General features: G+C 39.7%; 1 protein-coding gene across 1 annotated transcript; it reads right to left on the reverse strand.

Annotated features, from left to right (window-relative positions):
- Nucleotides 1-377: 377 nt before the first annotated feature.
- On the reverse strand, nucleotides 378-5,741 carry LOC148873994 (flavanone 3-dioxygenase-like). The gene is made up of 3 exons (XM_088965127.1): nucleotides 5,334-5,741; nucleotides 2,451-2,879; nucleotides 378-839 (listed from the first exon to the last, which is right to left on the reverse strand). Exons 1-3 carry the CDS (start codon nucleotides 5,694-5,696, stop codon nucleotides 507-509), a joined length of 1,125 nt encoding a protein of 374 aa, XP_088821253.1. The 5' UTR covers nucleotides 5,697-5,741; the 3' UTR covers nucleotides 378-506.
- Between the last annotated feature and the right edge of the window lie 21,047 nt (nucleotides 5,742-26,788).

A 26,788-nucleotide genomic window follows, 5' to 3' on the forward strand; every position in this document is an offset into this window, starting at 1 on the left:
TTCATGAGTATAACAAATTGTGAGCATCTTTTGTGATTATTCTCTAGGGCAAGGTGGTAGGTTTAATTTATTGCAAAAGATGCATTTAATTGGGTTTCATTAATTGCACAAACAAAGGCGTGTGCACTGCTCGTGTTGGTGGTTTTTCTGTTTGGTATATATAGAATAAGAAGTTAAGAACATATGGAGTGTAGGTGTAGCGCATTTCTGTTATATGAAAATTTATATAATAGAGCTGCAAACAAAGGTGATAGATCAGTTTATTGACAACTCCAACACAAAAGCTAAATATAATTAATTATACATGTAATCCTAATTATTTAGTTAAACTGTTCATATGCGTAATTTATATTAAAGCGATTTCATCACTATATATGTAGCTAGCTAATACGTCATACTAATTAATTAAATGGCTCCATTCGCAACTAGTGAAGGGCCTCTCCTCTTATTTAATTCCAACAACCTGATCTTACATATATATAGTTATTAACTATCAAACTAGCTAATTAAACAAATATCTCTTCTGGGTGTTTGAGTTTGGTCTCCTGCTGCAGCTGGTGCAGGTTGGGTTTCTCCGGCTCTTGCTGCAACTGCTGCTGCTCCTTGCTGGGGATCTTCTTGTTCCAGTCAACCGCCAGCTCGTTAGCAAACTTCCTTCGATACATCTCAGTAAAGGTGATTGGCTCATCCAGCACTGCCTTTTCTCCTTGTCTGATGTTAAGAGGATACACAATTGCCTCTGGCGTTGGGTTATGGAAGGTCGCGATTGACAAACGGCTGTAGCTGGAGTTAACAGCTACTTGATGATCTGCGCTCTTGAACCGCCCATTGCTTAGAAACTGTTCATGCACACATTATACATATATTAATTATTCCTTGTTATGCAAACTTAATATGATCAATATTCTATCTCTTCTCCCATTTCAATTCATTTAGTCTGGTTAATTAGGTTGAATTCGGGCTAGTTAGACTGACTTTTGGGTTCTAAACCTGATTCGTTGACATTCATTAATGTTAATTATCTTGGTCAATCTGGTTTTTGTTCTAAATTGAGTAAATTCAAATTCTCTACACATGGATTGGACATAGCAGCTACTCTACAACTTGGGCAAACGTCTGAACTCAACCTAAAAAAAGTCAGGTTGATGTGGGTCTGGTCAAAGTTCAGGTTAATTAGGATTACCTTTAAAAGTATGAAAATCTGACTTAGGCAAGCTGTACTTGGCATTCCTTATTTTAAAAATTTATCTCTCTTTTCTGTTAAAAAATCAATATTTATAAGGACATTTTAATAGTAAAAAAGAGATAAATCCTTAAAATAAAGAATACCAAATGCAGCCTTAATATCCAATTGATTGGAGTTGATGCCTTGGCCAACCTGGCAGAACTCAACCCCAACAACTTCATATTTGTGAGCAACTGTAAATAGTACATAAACATTTATTTATATGAATATATATATATATATATATATGTACGTGTGTATGTATGTATGCATATAAGGTTCTATGTAAATGTATATGTGTGCGTAAATATGCATCTATCTATATTCTTGTCAATAATTTTAAGTTCAAAGTCTAAAATTTTAGAAGAGCATGCATGATAACTAGCTGTTTTTACATATAATAATACTAAGTAACCGAATTGACCTCACTCCTTTTTTTCGTCTAGCTAGTCTAGGACATAAAAACTATTGGCAAAACGAAGTAGAAAAGTGAACCCAACCAAAAACTTTGAGGTGGGTTAAAGCTAGGGTTGAGGCCTTGGCCAACTTGGCCTACTTGACCTAATTCTATGCCAGAATGCTTTATATTTGTTTGTTATAAATTTATTTATTTATGCATTTAGATTTATTCCTCATAAAACGTGCCTCACACCAACTTCATGACACATTACAGCTGTGCATTGAGAATATCTCTCCATAAATGACAACATATACAAATATGGGAGATATTCCCCATGTGTGGCTACAAGTGTTATTAAGGTTTAAATCCGGATTTCCAGACAATGGTAAAACTGAATTGAGATTAAAATAGCATTTGGCCTGGGTTGTGTCATAGTTAAGGCTGGGGGTTCTATAGCTCAGGTGAACTTATTACGTTGACTTCAACCTGTCCTAACCCCATCCAACATGCACCCCTAATGGAATCAGCTACCAATCTACCATGGAAAGCACATAGCAAGCTTTTACAAGGAATCCATTACCATATTTCATATATATTTTCTCAACAAAGGGGAATAATTTGTTAGAGAATAAAAATTAACAGAGACCCCAACTAACAGCTTAAGCTTTTAAGTTGAATGGTTTTTTGAGATGATATTGGTATTAGAGATTATTTGAACAAATTTAATATTTAAGTTGTTCAAATTTAATAATTATTTGAACTTAAGCTTTTTAGATTGAACAGTTGCTTGAGATACTATAACAAAAAATGTTGATCTATACTCACATAGCCATGATCGCCAATGTTGACAACAAGTGCACCCTGGATGGGCTGGACGGTGACCCATGTCTTGCCCCCATCTCTTGTAGCCTGGAGCCCTCCCACCTGGTCCTGGACGAGAAGGACAATAGTGCTAGGATCAGTGTGTCTCTTAACACCAAGTGCAAGTTCAGGCTGTGGACATTTTGGATAGAAGTTGGTAAGCAGCTTCTGATTTACGTTGATACAAGCTTTAGCCAGGGCCTCTTTCTCAAGGCCCATTGCCTCTGATAACACCTCCATTAACTTGCAGGCCACATCCATCATCTTCTTGGTGTAGCTCTCCGTCACTTTCCTCCATCCCTCCGGTTTGTCGGGCCACCTCAAGTAGTCCCGACTCTCAACAGGATATGTAAAAAAAGTGAAGAACTCGCGCCAGTCTTGGAATGCCTCTCCCTACAAACAAGCACCCCATTGGGCTTAAATGTACCAGCAGATATTTGGACCAATAAAAGCCAGTTGATATCAATATTCTAAATATCGGTAAGGTGTATTGGCCTGTATCGGTAATTTTCTTTATATATATATATTTTTTTTGTCAAAATTAGTTTAGAGATATCGGTTTAAGTCCTGGCTGACCCAATACAATTTCTGTAGGGACGTATGTAAATAAGGCAATGGTCATTTTAGCCATAAAAATTTATTATTACAAGGGACATTTTTATCCCATCCAAGTGTTAGACAACTTTCCCCCAAGGTGGAAAAACTATTTACCCACATAGGGGATGAATATCACTTATCCGGAAAAATAAATTTTCCTTGATCCCTACAAAAAGAACATAGGATTCTTAATCAATGGGAATCAAAATTCGATTGACCAACTTTTCCCCTCTCAATATCCAGAAAAAAATACCCCCTAAATATGATAAGATCTCTTGCAAGTAAAAACTTGTACACACTCTAAAAACACAAGCATCTTGTCACACATTGGAACATCTCCCAATAAATTTATGAAAAATATTTCTAATGTATGGTTGAAAGTTGCGTGCATTTACTCATGGGAAATTAAGGCTAAATACACAACTCAATCATTTTTATCAGTAAACTATATGCAACCATCCTGATCCCTGTACTTGGGGGAAAATAACACTTTAACCCCTAAGTTATAGGCAACCACCCTGTACTTGGGGGAAAATGGCTTTGCAACAAAGACAAATCTGAACTTTCAGATTCCAGCAAACTTTTTCCCTTGTGTTAGTATTTTGTCGGGCAATTTCATAAAATATTCCTTTTCACTATTTTTACAAACTAAAGTACTAAACTACCCTTATATTATGATCATTTTCTCTTTTTGAAGTTAGATTTTCTAAAATCCAATGTTTTTGAACTGTCGAACCGTTCAGATTGGGAACTATCTGAAATCCAATGTTTGTGTTAGTATTTTCTCATATCCAAGATCTAATAGAGAGAGATGTGTAAGAGAGATCTAAGAGATCACAGGTTTAAAAATTTGTGAGAGCAACCTAGATCATCGCTTCCGTTGCCATTGTAATTCGCCACTGCTGTTGCTAGTGTAGTTTGTTGTCGCCATTATTGCTGTAGTTCACTGTCGCCATCGCCACTATACATCACCGTTGTTGTAGCCACTACAAGTTACCTCATTCTTCTTCTTCCTTCTTTCTTTTTTAAACTCTCTCAACCGAGAACTTTCTCACTATTCAACTTTGACTTGAATAGTTGAACCGCTTACCAAAAACCGGACCGGTGGCCTAAGCGATTCCATTTCTAGATTGGTTTTTAAAACCTTGCTAAAATCCTAACTCTTACGTGCTTCTTTCCACTTTCATTTAACAAAATTAATCTTGAAAATGCCATGAGAATGATGAATTCGCGTATGCCTTGACAGAGTGCCTATTACCTTAAAACCACCATTTCCATCATTTTGATATTTGTTGATGTCAGCTTGTACAGGATCTGAGATCTGCAGTGTAGTAATTTTACTTGCACCATCAGCCCTGTTAGTGAGTCCGGATCTGGTCCCAACAGTCTTCGCAGCTGTTCCCAAAGGACGGTTGCAATGGCTGTTAGGAACCAGTTTTGTGACTAAATCCAAACTCCCCGTGTTAAAAACGAGACCAGATCTGCTCCTCACTCTGTGGCCTCACAGGCGCCTCACACGGTCATCCTACCATGCATTAGGAGATGCTCCCAATGCACGGTGGATGTGCCTGTGAGGCGCCCATTTGTGAAGAATATATCCCACTTCGTTAAAAATGAATTCAAATATGTTACCAACTATCCCAATTCGTCATTACGGTCATACATTGGGAATATTTCTAATGTGCGGCTGTAATGGCCTATTGGGACAGTGTTGGTGTTGGTAGCAGATCAGGCGCTATCCAGAAAAAAAAAAAAACAAATGCTAAAATTAAAGTTCCTCAGATGTCTTTGTTGCAAAAGAAAGCTCAGTGGTCTATTAATGTTAGAACCCCAGTAAACCCATGATTTTTAAAGAATTGGAATCCCTATCCAGTGACCAGAGACAACTTCCCTGACCCTAATTGCATAATTAAGGAGTGAATTCAAATTTGCTCCCAACAAACACTCCTAACAAGCCATTATAGTCACACATGGGAAACATCTTGCAGTGGCATGTTAGAACGGTGTTTGGGAGCATTTTGTTGGTAACAGGTTCATAGTTCTGTACCTACAATATAAAGAATTTGGTGCATCTTTTCGTACAGACTCTGTTTGGTTGGAAAAAAATGTACTGATGGAAAAATATAGTCTTAAAACACGAAAAATCTGTTTTAGACTATTTTCAAAGAAAAATGCACATTAATCAAATGATGAATAAAATTGATACATGAAAGAAAACACAGTACTATTTTAGTTTTTACGTTGGCTCACCTGGAGGTGACTGGAAACCAGGTATCCACCCTTCTTGCCACCAGTCATATCGAATTGGAGCTTCTCGTCATCAGACAAAGAGAAGAATTCTCTGCTCAGTTGGTACATCTCAGAGATGATATCTTCCTCCACACCATGGTCGATGACTTGGAGCATACCCCACTCTTCGCATGCCTCCACTATTTTTTTGGATATCTCCTCTCTCTGACTCTCAGACTCTCCCATTATTCCAGCCAGAGAAATCACTGGGATTTCATTGCTGAACTGGTTGTAAGCCACTTTGGGACGGTCATCCTCTATTCGGATGAAACTTTGGGGGAGTGTCTTTTCCTCAACCAATGCTGTCAACGGAGCGAACGTCATTTTGTTACTATCTCTCTCTGCGCAATTCCTTCTTCTTCTATCATTATATGTGTTTGTTGTTGCTTTCGTCTATATATATATTGACACATTGTGTTCTCAAGATAAATCAGTGAAAGAATGGTAGGATCCATCAAATGGATGCCATAAAGGTTGCGGAATGGGTGGGCGAATTTCAAAAATTTCCTACCTTCTCCCAACTAGGAATCATATTCCCTAAATTTAGAATACAATATTCAAGGATCCTACTTGAACCATAATCAAACCAGATCTGTACCAAAAGATAAATGGGAGGAATATACCTGATCCGGAGAAGCAGTATCTCCCAAAGTTGGTGTTCACGCCCAAAGAATGCTCCAAGATCCGTTCCTGCTGAAGATGACACAGCTGTGGATGGAACAAAACCAGCAGGGTGCGTCCTACACACTGGATCCTTCACAAGAATCCTCTGGAAGTATTAAACACTGAATCCTTTTCAGTCTTTCTTGCAAGACTGATGTCAAGAACAGATTTCTTGACTTTCTTTTCTGCAAAGATCTAATCTTGCAATGGCAGATGGCGGCGGCAGGAGGAGATCTCCAAATCGAAAAAAGGCTGAACTGCTTTTTCTATTTTTCTAGAGAGTATGAATCAGATCAGATCTGAATTCGTAGGAGGTATCCTATACCTCTTCAAGGTGGTTCAAAATTTCCTCCTTTCTTCTTGATTAAGAAACCTTCTTTTTAGGAATATCCCAATCCAAATCAGTATTTGGATAGGGGATAATCTTAATCCTTTTGCAGATAGAGTTAGCTTACTCCTGATCTTATCAGGAGGTTACCAGATTCAAATCTAATTTGAATTTGGTATCTAAGAGTGGATAAGGCTAAAGGCCCAATCCTTTTACTAACTTTAATCTCAAATTCGCCCCATGGATGGGTGATCATATCAGCCCACCTCGAAATGGACTTTTGGCCCATTAAGTGTTCAGTGTCTAATTACTTTCCAATCTGCTGCCCAGTTGGACTTCTTTGTATGGCGTGGGACCCAAGCATTGATCTACACACCAGCCACATGGGTTCGGCCCAGCCTTTAATACAAGGCCCAGCCGAATTCACTGAAAAACTCAATGAACCCCTTGAGTCCATCATATGGACCCTATGGGCCCAACACTTACATTAAGTGGTCCCTGGGCCAAGCCATCTTGTAAAAACCCAGGGACTATGGGCAGGTGCAAGATTAGCCCATCAGGTATTATCCTCAATGGTCTTACACTTAACCTCTCAGCCCTTAATGATCAAGCGCTGCCCGACAAGAGAGGACCTCTCCCTCGGCTGCAAGGAACAGTGCCGCACTCTCCTCTCACATGGATCCCGGGAATTAAAACCATTTGCAAACAATTCGAAACCGAACATATATATATATATATAAATATATTAATTTTGCAAAACAAAATTCCAACGATTGAAATCAACTGCCGGCAGTTTGGTTTCCATCAGAGAGAGTGCATTCCCGATCATTACCCTTTGTCCGACAAAGTGGCTGATTCTGTCACTATGATCACCCACTCAGATGAATTCTCAAACTGCCCCAACATACCCAGGTTTTGATCCCCGCTAAGGATCTCACTGAATGGCATATCAAAGGCAGCCTGATCCAACACCTAGTGAAATGTCATAATCAAGTCTAGGGGTCAGGTGTAACTTTCCAGTTTTGCCCATCTATCTCCAAGGTCCAGGGCAATACTAGAAATCTGGTCCGGTTCAAGGATTCAAGTAATCCCATACTGCATGTGCCTCGGGTCTTACCCTGGTGGTTGAGACAGGCCATCCCAACACTTGGTGGCACACCAATATCAGCCTTGGCAGGATAAATCTCCCCAGACTTATCCAACGGCTGTGAACATTTAAAACTAACATGAGTCTCTATAAATGTCCAATTTTAGGGTTTCACACAGAATTAAACCAAACAACATGAATCAAGCATGCAATTTATTTATTTCCACTAAATAACAAAAGTACATCAAATCAGATTGAAGCTAAGGGCATACAAAACTGTCTAACAATCAGGAGTGGTCCGAGTGGAAACAGGATGACACCTGTTCATGATACGTGTATGTTTTTGATGATCTATGTATTCAGTATCTGGCTCTGCGACTGGGGCTGGACGCTGAATCCATGCGAACAGAGCTAACATTTATTAATCCTACGGTCTATATAATTATATATATGTATATGGGCATGGCATGCAAGCTGCAAGGTGGTAAAAGCTAAGCTAATATTTTATACTATTCATGGAGAGTTGTTTTCATGTGTAAATAAAGAGGTGATGATACAAAATAATGTTATACAATCAATTTTTAACTTACTGTACCAAAGCCATCACAACCATTCACTTATATATTTATATTGAAGAGGGGAGATTGAGAATGTTTGGTTTAATACTTGTCGGTTAGGTTAAAACAATTATGGCACATAATTTTACATTTTAGGTCTCATTTTTTTCTATTAAATCATTTACTGATTAAGCAGGTACTTAGATAAGTGTATCAATATTTAATCATTTTGGTAAAAAGTATTTTTTTTGATAATGCATGGTTCTTTTGATCATTTTTTACCCAAAAAAATATAATTATTAGTGATACGAAAACACAAAAGATGTATGAAGAAAATAACATTTCTTAATTGTTTAATTCAACAGGTTACAACCCTATTTATAATAGAGCTAGGGATACTAGGTTGGCTACCTAACTTAGAATACAAAAAGATATGTACAGCTAATTTCGATAGGACTATTTCTCCTTAATTCTAGGATATTAAACGCTAACATCCCCCCTTAAACTCAAGATTGTAATGTATCAGTCATCTGGAGTTTGCCAACTAGAGCACGGAAGCGGAGAGGAGAGTAAGCTTTGGTAAATATATCTACAGACTAATCCTAGGAAGAGACAGGAATAAGGCGAACAGTACCCTCGAGCACATGATGACGAATAAAGTGATAATCAGTCTCAATATCCTTAGTGCGCTCATGAAATACATCATTGTGGGCAATCTGTATGGCGCTACGATTGTCACAGTAAAGTGAGGTTGCAGATGAATGAGTAAGTCCCATGTCATGGAGTAACCATCATAACCATAACAGCTCAGAGGTAGTGTCAGCAAAAGCTCAGCATTCAGCTTCAGTATTGGAATGAGAGACAACCATTTGCTTCTTACTACGCCAAGATATAAGAGAATCTCCAAGAAAGAAGCAATAACCAGTAGTGGAGCATCTATTAGTAGGATCATCGGCCCAATCAGCATCAGAATATGTGATCAAATGAAGAGAAGAAGAACTGGAGTAGTGAAGTCCATGAAACAAAGTGCCCTTGACATAATGGATGATACGAAGCACAACAGCATAATGAGCAGTGCAAGGGGCAGACATGAACTGACTCACAATATGAGCAACATATGCAATATCAGGACGAGTAATAGTAAGGTATACAAGACTGCCAACTAGTTGCCGATATAAGGTGTAGTCACTAAGAGGAGTACTGTCAGTGGCTGAAAAATGGGCATTAGGCTCAATCGGAGTGTTAACAGTCTTAGTATCAGTGAGTCCTGCACGAGAAATAAAATCAATAGCATACTTGGCCTGAGACAGATAATATCCCGATTGGTCGGAGGAGACCTCAATGCCTAGGAAATAATTTAGTTGACCAAGATCTTTCATTTCAAATTGTTTGCTAAGAAAAATCTTAAGAGTGGAAATGCCTTGCAAATCATCGCTAGTAGTGATCATATCATCCACATAAAGGAGGAGAAGTACACAACCCTAAGAGGTCTTTCAGATGAACAAGGCATGATCATAAGTGCTAGATTGAAAACCAAACTGACAAACAGTAGAGCTGAATTTGGAGAACCATGCTCGAGGCGCCTGTTTAAGTCCATATAGACCCTTATGGAGATGACAAACCTGATTAGGGAGATGATCATAACCAGGAGGGGGCTGCATATAAATCTCTTTAGAAAGTTCACCATTGAGAAAAGCATTCTTAACATCCATTTGAAATAGCTGCCAATGCTTAACTGCAATGATCGCAATAATACTGTGAACAGAAGTGAGATGGGTTACAGGGGCAAACGTCTCCTCATAATCAATGCCATACTCTTGTGTGAATCCTTTAGCTACCAATCTAGCTTTATACCTTTCAACTGAACCATCTGCCTGAGTTTTGATTTTATAGACCCATTTGCAACCAATCACGGACTTATCTGGAGGCCGGTCAACTAAATCCCAAGTATGAGTGCTTGTAAGAGCTTGAATTTCTTCTGCCATTGCTTTCTGCCATAGAGGGTCAGTACTAGCCTTGCGATAGGTACAAGGCTCATATAAAGATACAATGGTAGAAAAACAATGAAAATCACGAAGAAGGATGAAAGGTTTAGTAACCCTACCAGAGCGACGGAGTGAAGCATCAGAATGAGTAGGGTCTAATTCATCAGAAGGAATCAAGGGCTCAGAAGATGGCAGAGCTGGAGGATCCATAGCTAAGGTAGATGCATCAGGAGAGGCTGTAGGTTGTGTAGTACTGTTAGAGCTATCAGATGAAGAAGTAGTCGGACCTATAGGTAAATCATCAGGAAAAAGCGAGATAGTAGGATCAGTAAAAAAATGTGAAGATGTCGTGGTAATTCGAAATGGGGAGAGACTAGAGATCATTTTGTGTTCCTAGAAGGTAACATGATGAGATATGTGAAGTCATTGGGAAAGAGGATCCCAACACCGATATCTTTTATGTTCAATACCATACCTGAGAAAACAACATAGACGCACTTTTGGTTCCAATTTGGTGTGTTCATGACGTTGTAATAGAATAAAACAAGCACAACCAAATACACGAAGAGACTGGTAATCAGGGCAATGGCCATACAATCGTTCATAAGGAGAAATGTTACCAAGAATAGGAGAAGGAATGTGATTGATGGTATAAACAGCGGTGAGGGCTGCTTCTCCCCAAAAACATTTAGGACAGGAGGAAGAGATTAAAAGAGCTCGAACATTATCAAGAATATGCCCATGTTTTTGTTCTGCACGCCCATTTTGTTGAGAGGTACCAGGACAAGATCTATGAATGATAGTTCCATTCTGTGAAAGAAATTGGGTAATGATAGAATCTCTATATTCCATGGCATTATCAGTGCGAAAAATTTTGATGATAGAGGAAAACTGAGTTTTGATCATGGTGGCAAATTGAATCTAAATTGCAGGTAATTCAGATTTATTACGCATGAGATAAATTCATGTATATCGATAGAAATCATCAATGAAGATCACAAAATAACACGAACCACCCATGGTATTATGAGGCGAAGGTCCCCAAATATCTGAATGAATAAGATCAAAAGGTGTAGAAGAAACATAATCACTTATATTAAAAGGCAAAGCATGATGTTTTGAAAGAGGACATGAAACACAATCAAAGTGTGTTGTTTTAACAGGACCCAAACATCCAATAGAAATTAAGGATCCTAATCTAGAGGTAAAAATGTGACCAAGGCGAGAATGCCAGGCACTAGAGGTGACAGCAGCAGCAAGGGATGGTAATTGAAGAGATGATAGTTTAAACAGTCTCCCAACCTTACGGCCTGTCCCAATGATCTTCCCTATCCATGGATTCTGCACAGTACAACCACAACTTGAGAAATGTATTTCAAAACCAAGTTCACATAATTGTCCAACAGATATAAGATTTAGAGATAATTGAGGTACCAAAAAGGTGTTAAGAAGTGACAAACGAGATGTTGAAACAATTCCTACACTTTTGACAGTTAAGTTGGAACTATCGGCCGTATGAACAATTGGTGTAATAGAAGGATGTGACTTGGAAGTAAACAGTGATGAATTGGATGTCATATGATTACAACAGGTAGAATCAAAATACCATGATGAGGTAGTACCTGGAGTGACAGACAAGACTGAATTAGAAGGCATACCAGAATTAGGTTGGAGTTGGTGAAGAAGAGGTTGGAGTTCTCTAAGAGAAAATTTTGGAGAAATGTTATCAGAAGAATCCTCTATGGCAGCAGCTACAGTAGAACTTGAAGCCTGAAAACCCATGGATGAGGACTTCTATCCAAACGGCTTTTTGGCTTACAAGCGGCGGTACTTAGAAATAGTATAACCAGTCTTCTTGTAGTAATTGTAGAACCTCCTTTTTGAAGATTTAGAGGAAGTCGAAGAAGTAGCAGACGTACCCGGTGTAGCAAGAACAACATCAATAGATAATAAGAATCACTCATCTCGAAGTGTTTTTAGACGAGTTTCTTCAGAAAGCAAATCTTTGATCACAACTTCAAGAGAAGGCAATGGGTTACGATGAAGTAGAGTACCACTAATAGGTTCATACTCATCCCTGAGAGTCATCAAAAGATGCTAAACATGTTGGCGATCGCAAAGCTTGGAATAAGTAGTAGCTGTAGAGATACTATCCCATTCATGTTCACACTGTGCTAACTGATCCCAAATAACTTGTAATTCAGAGACATAAGTGTGAGTGGTCTATTCAAGTTGCTGCTTCATACGGTGAAGACGCCTATAGAGTTGAAACTGATGCACATCATCAGAAATAGAATAACAGGCTTGTAAGAAATCCCATACCTCTTTAGGAGAGTCATATCTGCGAAATTCCAACTTGATGCTTGCAATACAAGTATTGCAAAACCAGGTAAATATTTGATGATTTTGACCATCCCATTTTTCTATTGGTTCAGCAAATTTACCCTCTATTTCATCAGCAATTTTAGTAGGTTTGGGAATCTCACCAGTCACATATCGCCATAGAAGGCGTCCCTTGAGAAAACTGCACATCTCTTGGGACCATAAATCATAATTTGAGCCATTGAAGGTAACAGTGATGGGATGAGAGATATGTTGAGCAGCTTCAGATGAATCCATGAGGAGAAACACAGATCTTTGGAGCAACATTAATCATGGGAAAATACAGACCTTAAAAGAACTTCGCAGATTCGTCGGGGCAGCCTTAGTTCCAGTATACGTAGACGCCGTCGAAGGTTCTAAACCTACGTAACCTTCCTTGGGAATTCATAGACCACAAGATGTAAACCAGGTTGATCGGGGGTCTCTGAAGGGACAACCACCGGTGTCAAGAAGCTTCACCAGATGCAAGCTATTGGAACTTCGCTCTTTCCTACTATCAACATTGACGGCTCTGTTTGAATGCCGATGTGAGTTACTTCAACTATGACATGCGGGACGAGTTTGAGGAGTCAGTTGCACAGTCTTGACTGAGGAAAGCTTTCCGCAATGGAGAAGAAGTTTAATGGAAAGGATGTAATCCTCATTGCAATCAGTCCGCTAGGCAATTGGGGTTTAATCAGTCTAGAACAGTGAGGTCGGTGGTTCATGGGCGAAGGTCTCACCTTTGTTTGAGAACTGGATTCGGTTGCCAGGGATTGAGGATAGAATTGTGCTGTATTTCACCAGTTTGCGGGGAATCCGAAGGACTTATGAGGATTGTTGTGCTATTTGAGCGATCTTCAAGGGGCTCAGAGTTCTGGTGGATGAACAGGATATTTCTATGGACTCGGCGTACAGGATGGAGCTGCAGAGAGTGTTGGGAGAGAAGATCGTGAGCTTGCCCTAGGTTTTTATCTAGAAGGATATTTGAGGCCACAAAAGAAGGGCTTTGTGGCTCAACGTATAAAGATTTTCCTAGATCCAGAGGCACGGAACAATCTAGATGTCGAGGAAGGAGTAGAAGACGTATGAAGAGCAGTTTTCTTCGATGGGGAGACCTGCGTTTCTGCATTTTTGCATTCCGGAAGTTCCCAAATGAAACGATGAAGAAAACCTCAGAGACGAGTGGGAGGCCTGCGTTTCGGAAGTTCCTGAATGAAATGATGAAGAAAACCTCAGAGACGGACAAGATCTTCGTATCCTCAAAAGAAGCGCCACCCAGAGAAGAACACAACAAAGGAAACGAGGATAGCGACCGCAAAGGACGGAGAGGCGGCACCAGCTGCCGAAGTGGGGCTGGGTGTCGGAGCATCAGCAGCACGAACGTCTCCGATGATAGAGAAGAGACATGATCATTAGAGCGACAAAAGAATCTCTGCTACCATGATATGAAAACACAAAAGATGTACGAAGAAAATAATATTTCTTAATTGTTTAATACAACAGGTTACAGACCTATTTATAATAGAGCTAGGGATACAAGGTTGGCTACCTAACTTAGTGAAGGGATAGGAAATCCATCATATGGATGCCCAAGATTACGGAATAAAGGGGGGCGAATTTCAAAAATTTTTCTTTCCCTTCAACTGGGAATCGAATTCTCTATTTAGAAAATCATATTTTCAAGGATCATTCTTGAACCATAAACTGAACCAGATCTGAACCAAAAGAAGGAGAGAGAGATAATACCTGATACAGAAAACCGCTCCCACTGAAGATGGCGCAGTGCAGGGTGGAGCAGAATCAACAGTGTCCTTCCGAAGAACTTGATTCTTCCCAAGAATCACCTGGCCAACTAGTGAATACAACTCCTACCAATCTTTTCTCCAAAAGATTGGAATCAAGATCCGATCTTGATTTCTCCCAAGCAATAGAGATCAAACTGCTATAGGCGGCTACAGGAAGGAGGCAGCTAGAGAGAATTTGCAGGGTACAGGATTCTCTCCTCTATGATCTCAGTTCTGAAGACAAGACTTGAGTCTGTTGGTTGTTGTGTGTCTAAAGGCTGCCGCCCCCTCTTCCTTTTATAGACTTAAAGGGATCAGCTCCTAATCCCATTAGGAGTTGCTAACCCAAATCATATATGGATTAAAGTCCCATTAAGATAAGGGATAATCCTTATCTTATCTATAGATTAGATCAGCCAGTTCCTAATCTAATTAGGAAGTTTCCAAATCTAAATCTCATTCAAATCATGGACTCTCTGAGTGGATAGGGTGTGGGCCCAATCCTATCAGTTGATCTTATCTCAGAATTCGCCCCTTAAAGACTAATCAAATTAGCCCAGTTCAAAATGGGCTTAAGGCCCATTTAGGGTTATGTATTCATTAAGCCTTCCAAACAGCTGCCCAATTGGACTTCCTTGTATGGCATGGGACCCAAACATTGATCTACACATCAGTCACATGGGTTCAGCCTAGCCTTTGTTACAAGGCTTGGCCGAATACACTGTTATGGACAGTGCACCCCCTGAAACCCATCAGATGGGCTCTATGGGCCCAACACTTACCCTAAGTGGTCCCTGGGCCAAGCCACCTTGTAACACCCAAGGACTGTGGGCAGATGCAAGATTAGCCCATCAGGTATTATCCTCAATGGCCTTACACTTAACCTCTCAGCCCATAATGATCATACACTGCCCGACAAGAGAGGACCTCTCCCTCGGCTGCAAGGAACAGTGTTGCACTCTCTCAAGTATGGATTTCGGGAATTAAAACCTTTTGCAAACATTTTGAAAGCATAATATATATACTCTTATATCTCATATAAAATATATTTTGCAAAAACAAATCACAACGATTGAAATCGGCTGTCGGCAGTCTTGGTTTCCATCAATGAGAGTGCATCCCCGATCATTACCTTTGTCCGACAAAGGGGCTGATCCTGTCACTATGATCACCCACTCAGATGAATTCTCAGACTGTCCCAACATACCCAGGTTTTAACCCCCGCTAAGGATCTCACTGATTGGTACATCAAAGACAGCCCAATCCGCCACCTAGTGCAGTATCATAATCGAGTCTAGGGGTCGGGTGTAACTTTTTAGTTTTGTCCATCAATCTCCAAGGTCCAGCGCAATACTAGAAATCTGGTCTAATTCAAATATTCAATTAATCCCACACTGTATGTGCCTAGGGTCTCACCCCGGTACTGAGACAAGCCACCCCAACCGATTTGGTGGCACCACAGTGTCAGCCTTGTCAGGATAGGTCTCCCCAGACCGACCCACTGGCTGTGAATATTCTAAACTAACACGAGTCTCATTAAGTGTCCAGTTTAAGGGTATGACATAGAAACATACCAAGGGAACATGAATCAAATATGCACTTTTATTCATTTACAATAAACTCATAAAGTACATCAATTTGATTGAAGCTAAGGGCATGCAAAATTGTCTAACAACTCCCACTTGCACTTAGGTCCAATCAGGTACTAGCCGGAGTCCCATGCTTTCCACGTGTTTCTCAAACACTTTCTGTGATAGTGGCTTTGTCAATGGGTCTGCTACATTTTCCGCTGATGCTACCTTCTGAATCAGGACGTCCCCTCTACCAACAATCTCCCTCAGTACATGGTACTTCCTCTCGATGTGCTTTGACTTCGAGTTGGCTCGTGGCTCCTTAGCCTGAGCAATAGCTCCATTGTTGTCACACAACAATGGGATGGGTGATGTGCTGGATGGAACTACTCCCAACTCGTGAATGAACTTCTTCATCCACACGGCTTCTTTGGCAGCCTCACTTGCGGCAATGTACTCGGCCTCGGTCGTGGAGTCTACAGTGGACCCCTGTTTGCTACTTTTCCAGCAAACAACACACGATCCTATCATGAAAACATGCCCAGATGTAGACTTTCTATCATCTGGATCCGACTAGAAATCAGCATCTGTATACCCTTGGATCTGTAGTGAGCTACCATCGAATACTAGACAAAACTCTTTTGTCCTTCGAAGATACTTAAGTATGTTTTTCACAGCAGTCCAATGCTCCTACCCTGGGTTAGCTTGAAATCTGCTTACTACACTCACTGCCTGAGCAATGTCAGGGCGAGTGCATAGCATGGCATACATGATGCTCCCTACGGCAGAGGCATAGGGAACATCCTTCATGCCATCAATCTCCTCAGAAGTCTTGGGAGACATCTTCTTGGAGAAAGTGACTCCGTGCCTGAAAGAAACATTTCCTTTCTTGGAGTTTTCCATGTTGTATCTTTTGACTATTTTGTCAATGTAGGCAGATTGGGATAATCCTATTATCCACTTCGATCTATCTCTATAGAGTCGAAGACCCAGTATATAGGAGGCCTCTCCAAGATCTTTCATGGAGAATTGCTGTGAAAGCCATACTTTTACTGTAGGCAACATTCGTACATCATTCCCAATGAGTAGAATGTCATCTACATACAGAATCAAGAAGGTAACCTTATCTCCACTGTACTTCCTATAAACACAGGGTTCATCCGGATTCTGCTCGAAGTCAAACGATTTGACGGCAGAGTCAAAATGGATGTTCCAACTTCTAGAAGCTTGCTTAAGTCCATAAATGGATCTATTAAGTTTACATACCATGTTTTCCTGACCCATAGCTATGAAGACTTGCGGCTGTTGCATATAGATATCTTCAGTAAGATCTCCATTCAGGAATACAGTTTTGACATCCATTTGCCAAATCTCATAATCATGGTATGCTGCTACAGCTAGCAGGATCCTAATGGGTTGAAGCATGGCCACAGGCGAAAAGGTTTCCTCATAATCGATGTCCTCTTTCTAAGTGTACCATTTCACCACCAGACGAGCTTTGAAGGTCTCAACCTTACCATCGGGGCCCTTCTTCCTCTTCTAAATCCATTTGCAACCGATTCCTTTTACCCCAGAGGGTGGATCTACTAGAGTCCAGACTCCATTGGTCTCCATTGAGTCCATCTCTGCTCTCATGGCCTCCACCCACTTCTGGGAATCTATGTCCAACATAGCTTTCGCGTAAGTCACGGGATCCTCCTCACTAGTCAAGGTTTCCACCAGGTAACTATTCTGGTCATAACCATAACGGACTGGTGGCCTGGATACCCGAGTGGATCTTCTAGGTTGGTCACTACCCGGAACTTGTGAGACATCTCCCACTGCTCCTGAGCTCTCCTCATCAAGAACAATTTCCTGACGATGGGTGTCCAGGATATAATCGGTTTCCAAGAACTGGGCATTTCGACTGCAAAACACTTTCTGCTCACTTGGGTCATAGAAAAGGTAACATACAGAGCCTTTTGGGTAGCCTACAAACAGGCAACGGTTGGTCTTGGATTCCAACTTGTCTGCACTCGTTCTTTTAATGTGTGCTAGACAACCCCAAATCTTCAAGTGTTTGACACTTGGTTTCTTTCCGGTCCAAAGTTCATATAGAGTGTTCGGAACTGATTTGGTTGGAACTCGATTCAGCACGTAGATCGCAGTCTCTTATGCGTAACCCCAAAAGGATGTGGGTAACTCTGAGTGTATGAGAAGGGACCGGACCATATCCAATAAGGTCCTATTCCTCCTCTCTGAAACACCGTTAAGTTGTGGCGAAGTAGGAGGAGCTAATTGTGATACTATCCCATTGTCCTTTAAGTAGTCCCTGAACTCATCAGAGAGATATTCGCCACCTTGATTTGATCGAAGGGCTTTAATTTCTCTCCCCAAATGTTTCTCGACCTTTTGTCTAAACTTTTTGAACTTTTCAAAGGATTCAGACTTGTGTCTCATTAGGTACACGCAACCATATCGTGAGAAATCATTTGTGAAGGTGATGAAATACACGTGTTGATTTCGTGTCCTAACACTCAGGGGACCACATACATCAGTATGTATTAGGTCAAGTGTGCATGTACATCTTTCAGGCTTACCGTTAAATGGCCGCTTCATCATCTTGCCTTGCAGGCAAGGCTCACAGGTGGGAAGATCTTCTACAGTTAGAAAATCCAAAGGACCATCCTTTACCAACCTTGTGATTCGGTCAACACCGATGTGGCCAAGTCGGTAGAGCCACAGACACGTGGGATTAACTATATCACGGGCTCTCTTCTTGGGGATTTCAGCCGACGTAGTTTCGGTTATGTTAGTTGTAGAGAAGGATGTAGAACATAGAGACCGTTCTCCAGTTCCCCGTATGCGATGAATCTGTTATTTCTTTTAATAGTAATCGTATTACTAAAGAAAACAGAATAACCATCTGCACACAGTTTTGAAACAGAAATCAAATTTATTCTTAAGTTTTGTACATAAAGACAATCTTTGAGTACAATTTTTCCTTCTCTAAAAATTAACTCCACGGTTCCTATTGCCGCGGCTGCAACAGTTGTAGTAGTCCCCAAGTAGAGAGTGACTTCTCCTTCACTCAGCCTTCTGCTTACCTTGAACCCCTGTAGTGAGTTACACGCATGAGTTGAAGCCCCGGAGTCAATACACCAGGATGCAGGAACTACCAATAAATTGGTTTCTATAACACAAGTTTCGAAATTACCTTTCTTGGATTCCAGGTAGGCAGGACAATTTCGTTTCCAGTGGCCGGTCTTCTTGCAGAAGTGACATGCATCTGATACTTTGTCTTTCTTTTGCCTTTTGCCCTTGGTGGCTTTCTTCTGAGGCTTCTTTGCCTTCCTCTTTCTCTTGCCCGTTTTGCTAGCTTCAACAAGCATAGTTACAAGCTCATCCTTTTTAATCAGTTCTTCAGCTCTTTGCAACATATTGCTGAGCTCTTGCAAGCTGACATTCAGCTTGTTCATGTTATAGTTCATGATGAACGGATTAAAGGAAGGAGACAAAGAATTAAGGATAGTGTCTATCTGGGTTGCGAGGTCTAGCCTGGATCCAAGAGCCTCCAGTTCGTTGATGTAACCCATCATCTGAAGACAATGGTCATGAACTTGTTGGCCCTTGGACATTTGAGTGGTCATGAACTGCTTTAAGACCTTTTGCCGAGTAGAACGATTATGTTCTTCATACATCGTCCTCAGGCTGTCCAATATGTCCTTGGCAAGTTCGATCTGATCGAACTGCCTCTGTATTGGGTTGTCTAAGGAGGCGATGATGTAACACCGGGCTAGGGAGTTTTTCTCCTCCCATTCCTGATAGTCTCTCCTTCGGGCCTCGGAAGCCCTGTCACCCGGATGCTCCAAGGCAGGATTCTTTGCCACTTTGTCCAGCTTTTCTGAAGCTAGGACCAGCATAAGGTTCCTGTACCAGTCAACGTAGTTTGGGCCCTTAAGCTTGTTGTAATCAAGAAGCTTTGCAAAAGATCCGTTTGCCATTTTCTGATAAAAGAACAAACATCAATCCACAACCTAATTTGATTCATGTTCATTTCATAGATATGGATTTTAGTCTATGATCCATTTCCATTTATTCATCTCTGAGATTTCCCTCCTTTCTCAGTGACGGAGATTACAGGTTGTCTCTGGAAATGTGAAAAATCACATAGGGTGCATGGAGCCAACTGTTTCAGCTGCATAACCCCACCACCTTTCTGTGAAGGATCATATCCACTCATCATATGAGTTTTCCCTTTGGCCTCTGTCAGACAAGGTTCAGAGCCGTTTTCACGTAAACCTTTCTGTCCAGTGAGTGCTTACCCATCATATTCGTGAATGCCCAGGTACCGTGAGAGAGTTCCCATTTTCTGGTGAAGCCCCTCCCACATCGGTCTATGACGCCCCTATCATCTTATGAAACATTCAGACAAGCCCAACAGCAAATGGATAACCCATTTTCTGGTGCGTTTCCTCATTACTGAAGGACCCATTCTCATGCTAATGATGGAAGGCCTTTAGAGAGTTCATCATATGAATCTCCCTATCAGATGCACTCATATTAGCTGGAGGGAACAAAATTACGCCCTAGTTTGATTTAGGTCAAACCAAAGTGGCTCCCATTGACTTTCATAAAGCCAGATTTCGGTGGGCCTTAAATCGGCTAGGGTTCCGCAGGTAACCTCTTGATGAGGTGTGGGGCCCACCACTGAGGGAAGTCATCCAATGACCAAAAGGGACACCATGGCAATGATGTGCATTCAGCCATGGTGTGCGCAAGAGCCACTGTTGAATGAGCATGGGCCAAGTACTTATGGCCCATGTACGCAGCACATCACACATCCATACATCTCATGTAGGGATAAATTGATCCAATCAATTAATTATCTGTAAGGCCCGTTGGAAGCCCGTTAAAATTCCATAATATTAACCATTAACATTATCTAGGTATATGGGCTGAATTAGGGTTACCCAGTTCGGCCCATATAGCTTTATCCTTTAAAATAGGCTTTTGCAGTTTTAACTATTTAAAACTGGGCCTTTACAGGCTGGACCGAATTAACCATTTAATTAAATACCAATCCTTAGGCCCATTAGTGGGAAAATTAGGGATGACTTTCAGCCTTGATTAAACCCTAGAATTGCTCCAAACAGTTTGAACCAATCTTGGTTTGAATGGGTCTAGGGTTTGATTTTTAATTAAATCCTTAATTCAAGTAAATAATCTAAAATTAAATAACTGATAAAAGAAAAATAATAATCAGTTAATCAGGGCTGTTCGCACACTCCAACCTGCAAAACAGAGGTTAGATCACAGATTGCAGTTTCTCAAACTACAAATCGCAGATAGAGAATCTCCCATCTGCGAAATCTCCTTCTCTGTGCCACCATCTTTGATCCAAAATTAAAAAAAAAAAAATCCTATTTCTATTAATTATTACATCAGATCGAATGCCTATACATTGAGTCTAAAAATAAAAAAAATATATTTACAGACCAAATGTAATAAACAAATTCAATAAACTGCAAATCTTGCAGTTCTCCTTGCACAAAACAAGATTTCGATCTCCTCTTGTACGAACAACCCATAAATCAAGAAAATTATAAAGAACTATTCTAAATAATAATCATATTTATATAAAATTAATTTCAAATTATTTGCCCATCTGTTTTGGGAACAAATTTCCCAAAACCCATATCTGCGCAAATTGGGTAGAACGCCTTCTCCCTATTTGCGCAGGTTCAGATCTGAAACAGAATGGTTCAAGATTTGAACCATGGCTCTGATACCACTGAAGGGATAGGAAATCCATCATATGGACGCCCAAAATTGCGGAATAAAGGGGGGCGAATTTCAAAAATTTTTCTTTCCCTTCAACTGGGAATCGAATTCCCTATTTAGAAAATCATATTTTCAAGGATCATTCTTGAACCATAAACTGAACCAGATCTGAACCAAAAGAAGGAGATAGAGATAATACCTGATACAGAGAAATAATATCTCTCAATGGAGGTGTTCACGCCCAAGGTAGAAACCAAAAACTGCTCCCACTGAAGATGGCGCAGTGCAGGGTGGAGCAGAATCAGCAGTGTCCTTCCTAAGAACTTGATTCTTCCCAAGAATCACCTGGGCAGCTAGTGAATACAACTCCTACCAATCTTTTCTCCAAAAGATTGGAATCAAGATCCGATCTTGATTTCTCCCAAGCAATGGTGATCGAACTGCTATAGGCGGCTGCAGGAAGGAGGCGGCTAGAGAGAATTTGCAAGGTGTAGAATTCTCTCCTCTGTGATCTCAGTTCTGAAGACAAGACTTGAGTCTGTTGGTTGTTGTGTGTCTAAAGGCTGCCGCCCCCTCTTCTTTTTATAGACTTAAAGGGATCAGCTCCTAATCCCATTAGGAGTTGCTAACCCAAATCATATCTGAATTAGAAATCCCTTTAAGATAAGGGATAAACCTTATCTTATCTGCAGATTAGATCAGCCAGTTCCTAATCTAATTAGGAAGTTTCCAAATCTAAATCTCATTTAGATCTTGGACTCTCTGAGTGGATAGGGTGTGGGCCCAATCTTATCAGCTGATCTTATCTCAGAATTCGCCCCTTAAAGACTAATCAAATTAGCCCAGTTCGAAATGGGCTTAAGGCCCATTTAGGGTTATGTATTCATTAAGCCTTCCAAATTGCTGCCCAGTTGGGCTTCCTTGTATGGCGTGGGACCCAAACATTGATCTTCACATCAGTCACATGGGTTCAGCCCAGCCTTTGTTACAAGGCCTGGCCGAATACACTGTTATGGATAGTGCACCCCCTGAAACCCATCAGATGGGCTCTATGGGCCCAACAGTTACCCTAAGTGGTCCCTAGGCCAAGCCACCTTGTAACACCCAGGGACTGTGGGCAGATGCAAGATTAGCCCATTAGGTATTATCCTCAATGGCCTTACACTTAACCTCTCAGCCCATAATGATCATACACTACCCGACGAGAGAGGACCTCTCCCTTGGCTGTAAGGAATAGTGTTGCACTCTCTCAAGTATGGAGCCCGGGAATTAAAACTTTTTGCAAACATTTCGAAAGCATAATATATATACTCTTATATCTCATATAAAATATATTTTGCAAAAACAAATCTCAACGATTGAAATCGGCTGCCGACAGTCTTGGTTTCCATCAGTGAGAGTGCATCCCCAATCATTACCTTTGTCTGACAAAGGGGCTGATCCTGTCACTTTGATCACCCACTCAGATGAATTCTTAGACTGTCCCAACATACCCAGGTTTTGACCCCCGCTAAGGATCTCACTGATTGGTACATCAAAGACAGCCCAATCCGACACCTAGTGCAGTATCATAATCGAGTCTAAGGGTCGGGTGTAACTTTTTAGTTTTGCCCATCAATCTCCAAGGTCCAAGGCAATACTGGAAATCTGGTCCAGTTCAAAGATTCAATTAATCCCACATTGTATGTGCCTAGGGTCTCACCCCAGTAGCTGAGACAAGCCACCACAACCGACTTGGTGGCACCATAGTGTCAGCCTTGTCAGGATAGGTCTCCCCAGACCGACCCACTGGCTGTGAACATTCTAAACTAACACGAGTCTCATTAAGTGTCCAGTTTAAGGGTATTACACAGAAACATATTAAGGAAACTTGAATCAAATATGCACTTTTATTCATTTACAATAAACTCATAAAGTACATCAATTTGATTGAAGATAAGGGCATACAAAACTGTCTAACACTTAGAATACAAAAAGGATATATACAGATAATTTAGGACTATTTCTCCTTAATTCTAGTATACTAAACGCTAACAATTAGTAAGGAAAATTTTATCTTATAATGTTTTGATAACTTTCTCTCTAGAAAAATTATTTACCACCTAACAGACGATAAGTGGTACTCAAGAGAAAACAAGCCCGTCCAAGTTGCACCCCTTGGTGGCACATATGTACTACTTCTATACTCTATTGATACGCACTTTAGCTAGCTAGTAGCTAGTAGCTAGTGGAGACTTGGGATCAAATCATTGGGTTGGAACCAATGTTTAGGGGTGTGTATGGATGGATTGGATGCACATTGAATACCGACCCAGCCATATTGACCCACTAAAACTGCTTTAGTCTTTAGACTAAAGAAAATTGGTATTTTTTTTTCTGAACAAATTTCATTAAATATTAATTGAAAGGCTTTACTTTCTTTTCTCTTTAGCTAATTCCTACATATTCGGTATTAAATGGTTCAATAGGTCCTATTTTAACATTTCTTTCGTAACCTTTGGACTAAGTATTTGTTCTAATTTTTTCTTTGCATTTTCTTTGTAGATTAATATTACATACTAGTCAATGAGCAATAGTGCGCTGATGTACATATAGGGAATATATAAATTCACAGGAATTGTAATATTAGACTTGATAGCTTAACAGGTTTTAATTAGCTATAGCAATGTTTATAAACACTGCTATCGATTCAAACAAATAAAGCTATTTTGGTGTTTATAAATGACACTATATATTAATTTAGTTAGTACAGCATAGATACATCAAGACGTATGGTAAGATGATTCATGTGGCATGCATAAACACCGTTGTTTGTAATTCAATAGTGACATTTATGGCAAGATAACTCATGTGAAAACTAACTCATTCAAGTTGTATTGGTTTGGGTCATTTTTTTTGTTTGATCACTCAGTTCAAAAGATTTAAACGTAAGAATTAAATTTAATTTTAAAAATTGTAGTACAATTATAAAATATAAATTTATGAAAATTAATGTATAAAACATTCTATATAAAATATGAAAATTATTATGGATTTGTCACGTCAGCATGATCCACATTTTCGTGCTACCCACACTATAAAGCGCCCTGTTGACCCAGCATAGTTACTGTGGTGTAGGCATGGCCCATGTAGGTCGGGGGTAGGGTCTAGTACGAGCCCGAGCCTTAGCCTGTGGTTCATGGGCTTTGGGCTGGGCTTGGCCAGGCTAACTTGTATTATTTGACTTTCTTTCCTTGATTATTTTGTTTTCACTCCAAAAAAATAAAAAAGTTCAAAAACTTATAAAAAATAATGACAAATTGAAGAAAAATGACAATTCAATAATTGAAACAACAATTTGAAAAAAATAATCATCTGAATGAAAATGAAAAAAAAAATTTCAATAAATTTAAAAATAAAATACTATAATAAAATGATTAAATAACATGTCAAGCCGAGCCATGGACCAGCAGGGCCTACGGGCCAAAAACCCTCAGCCCAGCATGGCTCCAGGGGACGTGCCGTGCCTTATACAGCCTGTCACCATAACTGGCGGGGCTGTGCCAGGCACAACCCGAGCCGTCCAAGCCAACGGGTGGCCCAGTCTGTTTTACACCTTTGGCTCGTCCCCATAAATCAATTGGTGCATCACAATGACCAATAATTACCAAATGTTATAAATTTTTGTTGTCTTAAGCCATTGTATATGAGTTGAGATCTCTTGAAAGCAAAAACTGAATAAATACTTGAGATTAGAGATCGCAACATGTAGACACACATCGTGTATATTTTTCATAATTGTTTTATTAGATTCGTGGGTAGATTCATAAGGAGAATGACCGATAACCCCAGGGTCAGAATTTGTAGGTTTAAAGTATATTTGGGGTAGGTGCCAACTCAAAATTCATGTTAATTCATGGGCAAATATGAATCATAAAGTAGGTTTTTGAACCTTTTCAATGTTTATTTATATATTTACAGTGGGAATCAGAAATCTGCATTAGACCTGTCCATACTTTTCCGTAATTTTAATGTGCCATTTTTATTTTCAATAAATCCCATCTCCTTGGAATTAGTCATATTACCTCGTTTCTTTTGTCTTTGTTCTTCTTTTCTATATTTTGGTAGTAATCGAAAGAGACTACCCAACCCACATGATCGGGGTAGCGGTATCCCATAAATCCATTACAACAAATATATATTAATTCCACCTAATTAATATCAACAATCTGGTTCACCTTCGTATGACAGGATTGATGTTTCAAGCAGGAACACAAGTTTTTGTGTGGGTTATCTATTGTAGTAACTAATTTATTTTCTCTTTCAATTCATACTCTTTTCTGCCCACAAATACTCAATGTTTACAACATGATTGAAATGGCTAGTCAGACCGATTGAAGAAAAACAAAAAAGTTGATTTGGCTAATGACCCAATATTGTCCCGATTGGTTGAACTTTTGAACCATTTGATCTGGCCGGTTGGTTGTTGATTAAATATTGATTTTGTTTTTTATTTTTAGTCATTTCTATCATTAATATACTTAATATTATTCAATATAATCAATATATAATATCAGATATATGTCAATTTTTCATTAATAACTTTTTAATGTTTAAATATTTTATTTATTTTATGTATTTATTACCTTACAGTATTATAAATTGACTAATTTAATCTGAATGATGAAACCATTGACCGGTGGATAGAGGAAAATTTGGTTCCATTATTTATTGATTTCATAAAGACACTGCATGGACGGCAGTTATCATGTGGTAACAGACAAGTGCCAAGTGACAACTAGTCATTTAACTCTTTTAATGCATGCTGCCAGTTTTTTTAAAGGGGAGTAGGTGAAGTTTGTTGTATCCTTCTCAGGATTTTAAGCGATGCTTGAATGCACCTAACAGTTGGTTAAAAAATGAAAAGAGCATTAAATGTTTCTTGTTTGCTTGAAACTTGAAAGAGACAATCGATTCCATTCGATTCAATTATAATTGAGTCCAATATTAATTACAGCTATGGAAGGTTATAAATATTGATACGCTTGATACGGTGGTAAAGGTGTATTGCACAGTATTGATACTGTTTATTTATTTATTTATTTTTTCAAATTCGGTTCAAAGGGGACGGTTTAAGGCTCTTCCATCCTTTGAATCAGTCAAAACCTTGATACACCTTCTGTAGGGATATATCGGGGTGCTCCCAATATGATACGAATTGGCCAATACATAACAATTTTTTGAACCTTGCACCTATCAGATCCAATACAATTCAATTTGATTCGATTTAAATATATATATATATATATATATATATATATATTGTGCTCACAAT

This window comes from Nelumbo lutea, chromosome 1, assembly GCF_056320005.1.
Source record: "Nelumbo lutea isolate HS-2025 chromosome 1, American lotus-T2T, whole genome shotgun sequence".
NCBI lineage: Eukaryota > Viridiplantae > Streptophyta > Magnoliopsida > Proteales > Nelumbonaceae > Nelumbo > Nelumbo lutea.

What these genes read in the sequence shown, in the direction of transcription:
- LOC148873994 (XM_088965127.1), bottom strand. Translation starts at nt 5,696, where the DNA reads ATGACGTTCGCTCCGTTGACAGCATTGGTTGAGGAAAAGACACTCCCC. An exon ending in TGGTTTCCAGTCACCTCCAG is followed by an intron (nt 2,880 to 5,333) that starts GTGAGCCAACGT and finishes GCTTGTTTGTAG; the next exon opens with GGAGAGGCATTCCAAGACTG. An exon ending in ACATTGGCGATCATGGCTAT is followed by an intron (nt 840 to 2,450) that starts GTGAGTATAGAT and finishes GTGCATGAACAG; the next exon opens with TTTCTAAGCAATGGGCGGTT.